Raw genomic sequence first — 13,081 nt, forward strand, 5'->3', positions numbered from 1 at the left:
TCTTGAACGCGTGCCCTCGGTGATGTTGTCTGACGCGGAAGCACGGGCCATTTCGGCAGGATCTGCCGGCCGATACCGAGTTCACCTGCTGGAAGAAAGGAGGTTGGTTCTTACTAGTGTAAAGAACATGCATGTAGAACATATCCAGCACCATTCTGGCGGCGATAGCGCAAGATCACTACCGGTGTCAGACTGGAGTCTTACCAACAGCTCCCCAGATCGCCGCGATAGCAAGTCAACCCCGCCAGAGAAGCATGATGAAGCGGAGGCGACGAGGAACAGCAATAGGGCCAACCTTGTCACCACGGAATGCATTCCTCAACATTGATGACAGCTTGTTAATCACTCTGATTCTGCCTAATCAGCTCAATGCTTATACCGTAGGACGACAGTGAGTAGCCGAAACACCTGCGTACTTGCTTGTTCGGGCGAACGCTTAAATATATGCCCTATTCCACCTATTTCTCTCGGCTCCCACATATTAGAGCCTCTCAGATACCACCAATACCGCCCTACAACTTGGAATTACTCAACATCTTGAAATTGACCTTGTCGAGACACTTGGAATTGCTACCGATATCTGCTCCACGTCACTCTCGTCCTGATCAATTTCAGCCGCACAGCTCCTGAACAAGTCTTACACGAGGGACCAACCGCAGCAACGACACTATGGCTTTCTCTTCGCTCCTCCTCGTGGTTGCTGCTGCGTTTGTGCTAGGCCTGGTCGCTATATCGAGCAGCAAACGGACTCAACCGAAAGAGGGCAGCAGATATCCACCAGGACCTCCAGGAAAACCTCTGGTTGGCAATCTACCAGACATTCCTCCTAAACACTCGTGGCTGAAATTCAAAGAATGGTCAGATCAGTATGGACCGATAATGCGCTTGAACATCGCCGGGAGACAACATTATGTTGCATCGACGGAGAAGGTCGCGAATGACCTTCTGCGAGAGCGTGGGGGCATTTATTCGAGTCGAGAGCAACTGCCAGCTGCTGTACAGTTGCTGTCGAGGTGTTTGCGGCCTTTGTTCTGGCCTTACAATGGTACGGGAATCGATCTTAACTTCACGGGACCGAGCTAATCGAGGACAGACACATGGCGAGATGGCCGAAAGTTGATGCATCAAGTCTCGAATAGCACCATCGTTGGCAACTACCAGCCTACCCAAATCCTCGAATCCGCACGGATGCTCCGAGATCTGATCAAAGATCCCGCGAACTACGAACACTGGTTTGAGCGATATTCTGCGGGCATTATATTCCGACTTGCGTTTGGTAAATTCCTTCAGACCGGTCATGAGCAGTCCGTGCATGATGTGATCAATGTCGTTCATACCGTCGAGCGGGTTGCTTCCCCTGGAGCTTATCTCGTCGATACATTTCCCAGCATGTTGAACTTGCCACAGGCAATCGCGCCGTTCAAGCGAGAGCTTACTTGGCTACATGATCGAGAGCTGAAGTTGTTCAGGAAGCTATTGAATGATGTCAAGGACGAGATGCGAGCTGGCACGGCCCCTGAATGCTGGGAGAAAGATTACCTTGAGAGGAAGGCAGAGTTCCCTCACCTGACCGAGGACGAAGCCGCGTACGTGGTCGGAACGTTATTTGAGGCTGGAGCAGGTAATTTATCAATCTTTCAAGGTCATGTGCTTTACTCATACACTCTTCCAGGCACGACTGCAGCGGCGATGATGTCCTTCATGCTTGCAATGGTGCTCCATACTGAATGGTTCACCAAACTCCAGAAAGAAATCGACTCGGTATGCGGTAGCGACCGCCTACCCACACTTGACGACACACCTCGACTCCCAACGATGCGCGCAGTCGTGAAAGAAGTTCTACGCTGGCATCCTGTCACCGCAGGTGGTGTGCCGCACTACTCTATCAAAGATGATGTATATAATGGCCTCTTCATTCCGGCAGGGACCAATATTCACGCCAATCAGTGGGCCATCCACCGCGAGCCGGGCCTGTATCCTGACCCTGAGACCTTCAAACCCGAACGCTGGCTTGAGCCATCATACCCAACATATCGTGAACCACTCACCACCTACCCCAACCTGCACAATTACTCGGCCTTCGGGTTCGGCAGGAGGATATGCCCTGGTCAGAACATTGCCGAGAGGAGCCTTTACTTGTTGACTGCGAGGATTGCCTGGGCTTGTGATGTGAAGAAGGCGAGGAAGGATGGGGTCCAAGTGGACCCGCCGTTGTATGACTATACAAGTGGGTTCAATGTACAGCCCAAGTGGTTCGCTTTCGACTTGAAGGCAAGGAGTGATGAGAGGGTAAGAGTTCTAGAGAACGAGATTGAGAAGAATGAAAGACAGGACCCTTTGAAGGGGAGAGTGTAGGTAATAAGAGACTCGTACTTTCCGGTCATATACAGTTGACGTCTTGGCGATGATGTCGATAGTACAAGTATCTTCGAGTGCTGCTAGGTCCAAAAGAACCATCAAAATTAGCCTCTCCTGAAACTCATGTGAAGTCGTGAGACTGCATGACCAGTCCAAATATCTCGCATTGATCTCAATCGTCTTTTGTGCCATCCCCTCGCGAGAGAAGACTTGAGAGAAGCCAGCAACCCAGACCAGGGCAAAGATGCCAAAAGAATCGATTTTCAACTATCAGATGTTTATCAGATATTCACTATAGGAGGTCTTAGCAGATGCGTCGAATCATGGCCGCCTATACACACATTCACATCGATACCTATTCCCTTTCCGCCAACCTCGTAACCCCAAATCAAACCCAGACAAGCCCAAACCAGAGCAAAAGAATGCTCACGCTCGTTAGATGTTCATCCCCTCTCTAAGAAGATTCCCACATGCTGCCCACGCCTCAGATTCACTTCCATACCCACCACCGTTTTTTGGCTCTACTGCCCTCGTCCGAGGTCGAATCTATCCCAAAATCGATGCATTGGATGCGCAAGAGCAAAAAGAACTGTTGACAAGAGTGAGATTCGAACTCACGCCCTGGACCCCTCTCTAGCGTTCGCCCCCAAATTCCATTTCCTCTTCCTCTCCCTGGCGGGAGAGGGAGGGAAAAGGGGGGGGGGGGGCGAACTCGTAGAGGGGCCATCGACGTGAACAATGTTGCGCAGCGTGTCAGCGCTGCGCCCGCCGGAGGCTCACTACGACCGAAGGAAATGGAATGTCACTGTCATTGCCTATCTGGGAAAATACTCGTACATGAAGCTGGTATAGAAGATGGTCTACTATATCTATCGGAAGTGTTGTTCTCCAACGTTGTTGTCATTACCCATATAGGAAAGGCGCGCAAAACAAGTGAGAGATGTCGATTTCGATTTGCTACATGTACGTCTACGTGATCTTCACGAATCTCACAACTCTTCTCCCAAAAGAAAAAAAAAACGGTATGGCTACATTCTCATCATTCTGCCGCAGATACTGGAAATCATCAAAAGGGATGAGCATCTGCGAGAACGTCAACGCCCATGGTACGCTTGATAGCAGTGGGCTGTTGTCGTGATGATGAGGGGGATATGGACGATGAGGTGGTGGTGTGGATGTGGGAGTTGAGGAAGACAAAGAAAGCGGAGTTTGGGCGAAGTCGAGGGAGGTGCCCCGGGCTTTGTCATCTTCAGGCCTGAGGCAAGAACCAACGCCAAGGCTTCGCTTTCCTTCAACGTCACCTCCCGTACGTTTGGCAGCGACGTTGCAGTCAAAACCCCAACGCGAACGCTTCCTGAACTCACGTTGATGGAGATGAGCATGGATAAAGTGCACCAAGGAAAGGCGTCCACACAACAAGAAAAGCCCGTACGCCAAGATGTCCTCGCCCTCTCGCCCACCAACCAACACCTCCAGAGTGCGATGCTTCATCACACTAGCCAGACACCGAACGATGAACTCCGCCCCACGAATGAATGCGGCAAAGCAGGCTCAATGTTAGTGAGAAGATGCGGAGTGAGAAGACAGGCAACGTAATTAGTGAGGGGCTGTGGCAATGAAAGAGGAGAGTCGAGTTCCGTGACAGGTCGATGATATTGAGCGATACAATCTCTATCTATGTCGAGTCGAGCTTCTCAGCGAAAAAAACCCAATTGCAAAATGAGTGTGGTCGAGGACATGAGATGTCCAAACAGCAAACGAAGCAAACACTTTCCATGCGACGACATCTGACACCGCATCCCGCTCAGACCCACAACCAGACCTACTCAGAGCCGTCCTCGCTCTCCTCGTCCTCGTCGATGACATTGGTCGATTTCCGGCTGCCAGGACGCTGACGCTTGGAATGACGACTGGTATCCTCCTCTTCATCCTCGTCCTCATCCTCAGCTTCGACCTCTGCCTTGCGCTTCTTCCCAGCGGCCTTGCTGCCCTCCGCTCCCTTGCCCGCCTTGCTGCCTTCAGCTCCCTTGCCCGCCTTCCCGCCTTGCGCATCCTTCTTTGTTGGTGCACCACGCTTGCCTTTGCCACCGAGATCGTTCTGGACGACGGACTGATTGTACCAACGCACCAAACCTCCCTTGTCTCCCTTGGACAATTTCAGAATCTTGGACTGCATCATCTGAAGGACGGGTTGTGGCGGATCTTCGTTCTCGTCCATGGCGTTGGCGATGTGCTCTTCGATGGATTTCTGCTCTTCGACAACAGCGGTTTGGAGAATCTTCAGAAAGTCGGCGGCTTCCTTCTCCGCAGGCTTGCCGGCGCGCCAGCACAAGGCGGTCTTGTCCGAAGCGCCCAGGGCTCGCTGGAGGAAGTCGCGGGTGTGGGACTTGATCACGGGGTCGTTTTGGAGTTCTTCGATGATCTCCTCGTCTCGCTGCTGGGTCTCGGTCTCTTCGGCGGTCACTGGCTCCTTGGAAGCAGCGCGGGAACCTGTTGCACATTCATTAGCCTTTTGCCGTCGATTGATGAATCCAGCTTCGATTTGCACGGAGAACATATTACCGCTGCGACCCATCGTGTCGTTCAAGGCCTGGGTGGTCTGATTGATCATGTATGCGAGCATCATCTGGTTGTTGTGCAACACACGCTCAGATGCAGAGAGAAGATCGGGGTTCTTCATGGACAGCCACGCAGCTGAGTTGGGCAGCGAACCGCCAGGGAGTCGGGTGGTACCGCCGGGAGTGGCGAAGCCCTACAACACAAGGGGAAACGACCCGTCAGCGAAAACGTCTTGCCAACATACAAGCCCACTTTTGAACTTACAGATGGCCCTGGAGTCCCCCCGTGGGGAAGTCCAGGAGTACCTCCGCCAATGGATCCACGGTGGCTGCTCCCGCCAATGGATCCGCGGTGGCTACTCTCGCCAATGGAAGGACGATTGCCTGCCATGGTGGTGGTCTCGAGGTGATGGAGGTGGAGGTGGAGGTGGAGGTGGAGGTGGAGGTGGACTGTGATGTGATACAGCACGGTGTAAGGGAAGAATCGAAGCCGCTGAGCGGAACGAAAGTTGAGCGATGGAGAGTCAGACGGAAGAAAGACCTGTGAAGAGAGCATAATATATCTCAAGAGGGTGCGCAGTTGATTGTCAACATTGAACAACGAAGACCAAACGCCAAAGACTGCAATGCACTGCAGACTATTCTCGCCGATGGAAGTCTGCTTTGACCACGAATCGCTGCATCGTCACGCTGCTCGTTTGTCTGCGTGGGATGCATCTCGGCGGCTCACATCGCAAACACTGCAAAGTCGGTGCCCACGATACGCCTCCAGCGGAAGGCATGGAGTGCCTGATGGGCATGGATGTTCTCCTGGCTATCTCGACACCTCCTTGCTGTGGAAAATCATGCTGATATTCATCTCAGCGTTGTGTGGGAATATACACAGTCACGCGCTCGAAGAATGAATACTCGACCACTGAATCGGACCATGGCTACTCCACAGTCGGCGAAGAGTTCTGCAATATCCTCTGTACATGTGTGTAGACAGATGATCTCTATGGCCGCACATGCATACTGCAATCAGTCGCTCTCGCATGGCCAAGCAATTTGAACCGAAGACGAACCAAAAGGACCCAAACGAAGCAGCGCGGACGTTTCCTCAGCTCTGCATCCCGCCATTCTCACAGCTCTCGGCAGACACATTCAAACAGACCTGGCTGAGCACGGGCGATGCCTTCACCGCAACATACAGCACAGTGTTGGTACTGAAGGGACGGCAGCGAGTGACAACTCATCACATTCTGACCGCCTGGAGCACTGTACCCGTCCCCGGCATCGTACGTGATCCATCTTGAATGTATCGACTGCTTTATCAGTGCACTTTACCGGAGCTACGCCGTCATTGCCACCGAGTGACTACATACATGTATCCAGCTTCGAAGCGGGAGGGCAGCGTTGCAACGACAATCACGCAACGTAAAGATCTGCGCCGCGTCATTCAATTTTCGGGAGGAGCGAATGCCATGGTTTCCGGCAGGCTTGCCGCTTCATCTGTCTGATTTTGTCACACCATACCAGCATTTTACGGCATCAAACGACGTGGCAGTTGTACAACTCTGCACAGTCTGTTTCTGCGCTCGGTTAGAAGCGCCTACCCGCAGACCTGGTTGGCGAGCAGGCGGGATTGACCGATCGTGCGCTCCACGTTTCACAGCGTCCAACCCTTGCAAGCTACACATCAGCCAGTCTCTGGTCGAGCGTCTGCCACAAGCCATCGCCAGCGGGTTGACGAGTTCATACGCATCTTGTGCAAACGCATCTAGGAAGTCAGGCCAGCCATGATCCGAAACGAGGCCGTCCCCCGATAGCAGTTGCTTGCAATATGATACTTAGACCGTTGAGACGCTTGTGCGTCTTCCCGTGTCGAGTGTCGAGCGATGAGTGCTGCGTCACAAGCTGGTCCGCATAGATGCATCTGCTGTAATCCCGACTGCGTTTTTGGGCGATAACCGTGGCTTTGTGCTTGTGAGCCCACCAACGTCCATATCGGGAGAGAAACACGACGTCGGCTACTACCAGCCTGTCAATGGTATCGGCCAAGAAATTGGCCAAGCAATCATCCACGTCGCACAGGCTCATACCATGCACTGCTGCACTTCGTCTTGACGGAATCAGCATCGCAACGTCGGGAACGGTGAAGGCATGCATTGAATCCCAGCATCTTGTCGGGGCAAGGCTCCAGTGGAGGCTTTGAGCTGGGACCGTCCAGCCTCGAGTCCATGGAGCGGTGTGTCTGATCGTGGTGCATTCCTTCACGCATCGAGCGCGATCTGTGACGGCACCGCGAGGCTTCCTAGCTTCACTGTCGTCTTCGCACGACCAAAAAGTCACCCTCGAAATGTAATTGGCCACAGAGAGCTGCAGACAGTGCACGCCCAGGCTCTTCACTCTTCACTGCGGCGGTCTGGCGAGACCCATTGTCGTCATGGGCATACTGCTCGTGTGGATGTATAAGGCCAAGTGACGGCCGTCGAACTTATGCGCCCTCGCAGTCCAGTCCACCTTTACTTTGGCCAGTTGGAGTACTCCATCTCGCACCCTCTTCCACCTGCCCAGCGATTTCCGCTCCCCTTCCTGTGTTTCTATCGTTCATTGTCAAACTTGCATTCATCCCTGCGCGCCCATCATGCCGCCCAAGGCGCTGGCCAAGGCGCCGAAGTCCTTCGGCAAGCGCGCAAGTCTCAGGGACCAACTGGATCGCATCACTACTGTTGAAGGCGAGGAAGGCATGCAGCTCCGATTCGAGATGATCGAAGAACTCGAGCAGGATGTCGAAGCTGCTAAGACCTTCCGTTGGCATGCTGCTTCGACCCAAAAGCGCCAGGACTATCACTTGGAGATGTACAAGTATTTTTACTTCACGTACATCAAGAAGGAGAGTTCAGATGGGTTGTCAGACGACGAAGTCGACCTTGAGCTGTTCCCCGACGATTACCCCATCATGAGTAGGAATATGCAGTTGTATGTTGCCTTCAATGTTTTGTTGATTGAAGCTAACTTTCTTCAGATTCGTCACCTGGGTTTCAAAGAAAGCGATACCTCGAGCCAAGGCCGCCGGCTCGATCGACATGCGCACCCTGTGCCAGTACCGGGACTCGCTACTGTTCTGGTCCAGCCAAAAGCTTCGACATCGAGGAACGCCATTTCCGGGACGAGCCCAGCTGTTCAACGACTTGGTGCAGACCATGCGATTTGTTCAAAAGCAGTACGGCGATACAATTGAAAACAAGCCAAAGACCTATCTTGGACTGGCCGAGCTTCGTCAACTCCTTGATCACGAAGCAGTCAACAACCGTTGCATCGAGCTCTCTGAGGAGCACCAGGTGTTGTGGTGTATCGGCCGAATTTCTGCCCTCCGCCCCTCTTCTCTCGCGCCAGATCCAAAAGTCGGCAGAAGCAAGCCCTTGAAGTGGAAGGACTTCGAATTCTTCACCACATCCGTGCCTGGGAAGTTCAGATCCATTCTGACTCTGGATCATCTTGACATCAAGCGATCTTCAGACCCAATAGTGGCTCAAGAGTCTAGGCCAAGCACAGTGCCTGTGCGCCTCAACATGCCCTCGCCAGAGCCGCACAACCTCGTCTTCTCCGTTACGCATCGCCTCCTGGTCATTGCTCTACGCCGTGGGATACTCGAAGGCATTGGATCTCTCGACGACCTCCTCACGACCAATCTGAACGAGATTCGTGTCAAGCGAAAATATCTCGACGACACAGTCTTCTACCGAGGAATCCCGAAAGGCACTGCAGTGGACATCCCATACCCACTTGCGGCTCATTCACTTACGAGCTATCTTCGTCTTCGTGGGAAACAAATCGGGTACACTTCCAATGTTTCTTGGTACAGCATCCGACGCAGAGCAGCCACTGATATGGCCCTCAGGATCGGACTTGCCGCCACGCGAATCTTTCTCGGCCATGCCCCCGACAGCTTTACGCTGGAGCGCCATTATCTCAACATGTCTGAGACCCTCGACAACACGGGAATCCTTCTTGCGCAGGACATCCAGCAAGGAGGAGCTTCCACCGAGCAGACCAAGAACTGGAATGATCTCGCTCTTGGAAAACTCGACGGTAGTGCTCTCCAGCGCTCCAGAGGCCAGGCACTCGAACAGCTTGTTCGTAGACTAATTTTGGCCGACGAAGATCCTCCAGCTGCGGACGCTTCCAACGCCGATCTTAAGAATTACCGTCGCAGAGTCCGCACTGTGGCAAGGGAAATTCTTGTCGAACAAGAAGAGGACTCGCAGAATTCCCGAATGACTCGGCAAGAAATGGATGAGAGACAGGCACAACTCGATGCTTCGAACTTTGCGAAGGCAGTGCTTGAACGAGCCCTCAAAGCCATTCGAGAGGGTCGTGACAATGAGGTCGATCTAGACGACGACGGCGCTGAGGCTGTGGCTGAGGCTGAGATGGCCGCCGCCGCCGCGGTTGACGAAGAGTGAGTTCAAGTTGCTGCTACCGTTTTAACGAAGTGATGCTCAAATCTGTTGCAGGTACGAGGCGGATCTTGAAGATACCATTGCCCAACGTGAAAAGCTGAACCAGCCAATGGAGCTGGACGAGGCCGGTGCCATCACGCTCACTCCCGACAACGACGTCGACGCAGAGTCTACAAATACTAGCGGCATCCAAGATGTTGCCTACATTGAGCTCGCCAGATCAATGATGGAGATCCTGCTCGAAAACCAGCTTTCAGCCCATGCAAATTGGTCCGAGCAAAACCAAACCTGCCCGCTTTGCCAGGAGGATGATTCCGTCATGTTCTCTGACAAGGTATGTACCCGCTCCATGAATCCTCGCTTGTGGAAGAAGACTGTACTGAAACTCTCTGCAGATGAAGCCTTTCAAGTCCCCCGCAGCGCTTGACGTCCACCTGAATAGCCACTTCCACCATCCATACTCCGAGTGGAAGCGAAATCAAGTCAAGCATGACGGCAAGTTCACTTGCGGGTACTGCGTCAGAGCTGAGTTGGAGGAACCTTTTGCGCACGTCTCAATCACGGACCTTACAAAGCACATTCTGGAGAGCAATGAAGACAACACCAGCGACCTTCACGACAAGTACAAGCACGAAGATGGCTGGTATACTGAAGAGATGCAGAATGCGCTTGATCTTGGTCCAACCCAGGCGAGCATCAACAAATACAGACTCCGCGGAGCGAAGAGGCTGAAGGAGGCTGGCGTCGACACTACACCCCTTCGCCACGTCGAAGGAGTACAGCCGTATCCTGCAAGCGACAGCCTTGTTCGTGGTTCTCATCCTCACGGCAGCCTTCCATCACGCTACGGGCCGTTCGTGCACAGCGAGCCCATGGAAGTTGCGTTGTCTCAGCGTCAGCCGCTGACCGTTCCACCTCATCTCGAGTCAGTGTTGCAAACCGGCTTCAACGACCAGCTGTCTGAGCTGCCAGAAGAAATGAGAGAGGATGTGGAGATGACGAATGCTCCTGCTCGTGCAGAGGCCAGCATGGATCTTGACATGTGAGCGTGAGACGTTCTTCTACAGGGCCTGACGATTGACGATTTTCATTTGGTGGTTGCAGCAGTACCAGCATGGAAGGGTCTGAAGAGTTTTCGGTTTTTGCGTTTAACGATTTCGGTATTACCTCGAATTGAAAAGTCTTCATTTACGCCTACCTCTTTCCAATACAACAAAAAGTCGCTGACCACCGCAAAGCCCAGAAAAAACTTCCTGCAAGCCAAAAGGCCGCCGACCACCACAAAAAAAGCCCAAAAATGATGCATCATCTATCGGATGCATATCTGATAATGACAAGAACGAGATTCGAACTCGTGCCCTTTCGGACCACGGAATTGGATTAAGGGTGTGACACCTTAACGTGGCGCCTTAGACCGCTCGGCCTGTTGGACATTAGCGGTGGACGAGGATGATTCGGAAGAATTGATGCGTACCATCTTGCCTATGATTGGATGGAAAGCGAATTACTGCGTACATAATTGTAGCTACAAATCTTACCCTCGGCCAGGGCATTGGACCCGCTTTTTGGTGCCTCGATAGTAGCGTACTTTTCTGTCGCCTGCTTCTACCTTAACATTACGAGAAGATACGACACCCCAGAATCAGAAAACCTAAGCAGATTCCTGAAGAATGATGTCCCGAGATTGGAATTATCGAGATGCGTAATAGCAAATGTATGATACTGGTAGAATCTGGAATCTTGCCAAGCCACTAGCGTATGACAAGTGAGTGACGGAGTCAATTCCGCTCTGTATTGATCTAGCTGAATGTGGCGTTCTTGAACATCGCGACGACAACAATCGCGACAGAAGGTCGCCAGTCTTTCGCCATGGCGCGCGAACACGGCAATTCCTTCGACATCATCACGGGTGCACCAATGTCGCCGGCACGAGCTCAGAGACAGCCACAGCGCGAGAGCCTACGAGAGACGATGAAGCAATCAACAGCGAACGCCAACAACGAAGACCTCCGGGCCCAATTGCGCACTGTACAGTATGAGCTAGACTCGCTGAAGCAGGAGCGCGAGTTGAATGAGTTACGCCATGAACAAGAATTGCGCGACGCCCAGAGCCGTGCAGATGCAGACTTCAAGAGAGCACAAGCTGCTGAGAGTGCCGGCAATACTGCGACGAGGAAAGCAGAGGCGCTCACTCGAGACTTCAAAGAAGAGCAGGATCGAGCGACAAATGAGAAGTTACAGCTGGAGAAGAAGATCAGATCTCTACAAGACGACAATCGATCCTTGCGAGACGAGCTGGAGGAGGCAAAGGCAGATCTGGACTCTGCAGGACGACAGAACAAACATGCGTTCAGTGAGCTGGAACAAAGACATGCAAGTTTGCAGGCATCCGTGGAAGACATGCAGCAGGATCTCAGCGGCAAGGTCACAGTATTGCAAACAACGCAACAGAAGCTTAAGCAGAGGGAGGCGGAGGTTGGGGAGTTGGAGAACGAAGTCTTGCGATTGAAAGCGCAGACCGGCGATTCGGATACCCTTGCCATCATAAAGAAAGAGCTGTCAGAACAAGTGGCGTACATCAAGAAGCTGGAGGGCACAAACCGCGAGCAATTGACCGAGCTCAAGCAGTTCCGCAAATCGCAAAAGAGCGTAGAGCTTGTGGAAGAGGAGAAACACGCTCTGGAGGCTAAAGTGAGGATGATGGATGATCTCCGAAAGGAACTGGCAGAAGCACAATTGCAGAAGAGAATCCTGGAAGACGAGAAGAAAGAGTGGACAAGCTACCTAGAGACTGAAGCAGCAAGCGGAGAGGATCTACGGTACGAGACACCAGAACAAATGGCCAAGGCGTTCATGCAAGAGCGACTGGAGCGCCTCAGTCTCATGGATAAGCTGGGCACGGTGCAGCCTGAGCTTTCTGTGAGGGATGAGAACATCCGCAGCTTGCAGGACGAAAAGGCGCGGTTGCAATCAGAGTTGGAGACTGCCCGTCAGACATCTTCGAATAGCCCGACTACAGCTACACCAGCCGATGCTAAAGCAAAGGCACGCCTTGAGCGTCAGAAGATATTGTTGACGAAAGAGGTGGAGTATCTGGGTGCTCAGATGAAGACGTTTGAGGCGGAGGAAGCAGAGTTCAATCCCGATCACGTCAACGAAGAACACTCGAAACGGATACACGAGCTCGAAGAGATGGTTGAGCAATATCGAGCGGAGGTGCAGACTCTGCAAGCTGATCTCTCGAAAGTCGAAGCACCACCGCCGTCGCTTCAGACACCAAAGAAGCGCCCTCGTGAAGACGATGAGGGTGCTGACGAGCGCCTGGGCGAGCTGCGACGTAAGGCACGGAGTCTGCAAGACGAACTTGAGAAGCTACAGAGTCGCAACCATCTGCTTGAGGCGGAGCTTAAAGCGAGCGCTTCTCAAGTGGCTTCTCTGAAGGACTCTTCCCGCACCAGAGTTCTCGAGTTACGAAACAACCCAACCGCAGAGGCAGAAGCAATCAAGATGTCCAGACTCCGCACCCTGGCTGATGAGAACGCGGCACTCCTCGCCCAACTCGAAGGCCAGCCCAACGGCACCAAAGTCGTTCCCATCAGCAGTCTAGACAACGCACGTCAACAAATCGACGAACTCAAAGCCCAAATCGCCAAACTCGAAAAGAAGGAACTGCGCCTCAAGCAAATCTGGGGCGCCAAGTCCATCGAGTTTCGCGAAGCA

General features: G+C 52.9%; 3 protein-coding genes and 1 non-coding gene across 4 annotated transcripts; 2 read left to right on the forward strand and 2 right to left on the reverse strand.

Annotated features, from left to right (window-relative positions):
• Window positions 1-669: 669 nt before the first annotated feature.
• M409DRAFT_62143 (uncharacterized protein) lies at window positions 670-2,355 on the forward strand (the record flags this gene model as incomplete). Its single annotated transcript, XM_033815039.1, has 3 exons — window positions 670-1,045; window positions 1,094-1,621; window positions 1,673-2,355. The coding sequence occupies 3 exons, from the start codon at window positions 670-672 to the stop codon at window positions 2,353-2,355; spliced, it is 1,587 nt and encodes a 528-aa protein (XP_033674820.1).
• A 1,825-nt stretch (window positions 2,356-4,180) lies between these two features.
• On the reverse strand, window positions 4,181-5,307 carry M409DRAFT_48839 (uncharacterized protein; the record flags this gene model as incomplete). The annotated part of the gene is made up of 2 exons (XM_033811055.1): window positions 4,181-5,110; window positions 5,182-5,307. The coding sequence occupies 2 exons, from the start codon at window positions 5,305-5,307 to the stop codon at window positions 4,181-4,183; spliced, it is 1,056 nt and encodes a 351-aa protein (XP_033674821.1).
• A 2,235-nt stretch (window positions 5,308-7,542) lies between these two features.
• M409DRAFT_48840 (uncharacterized protein) lies at window positions 7,543-10,407 on the forward strand (the record flags this gene model as incomplete). The annotated part of the gene is made up of 4 exons (XM_033811056.1): window positions 7,543-7,877; window positions 7,924-9,360; window positions 9,416-9,695; window positions 9,757-10,407. 4 exons carry the CDS (start codon window positions 7,543-7,545, stop codon window positions 10,405-10,407), a joined length of 2,703 nt encoding a protein of 900 aa, XP_033674822.1.
• Window positions 10,408-10,692: 285 nt separating this feature from the next.
• M409DRAFT_t3 lies at window positions 10,693-10,792 on the reverse strand. Its single transcript has one exon. It is a non-coding gene; the product is annotated as a tRNA-Leu (tRNA).
• Between the last annotated feature and the right edge of the window lie 2,289 nt (window positions 10,793-13,081).

The sequence above is a fragment of the Zasmidium cellare genome, assembly GCF_010093935.1.
Source record: "Zasmidium cellare ATCC 36951 unplaced genomic scaffold M409scaffold_1, whole genome shotgun sequence".
NCBI lineage: Eukaryota > Fungi > Ascomycota > Dothideomycetes > Mycosphaerellales > Mycosphaerellaceae > Zasmidium > Zasmidium cellare.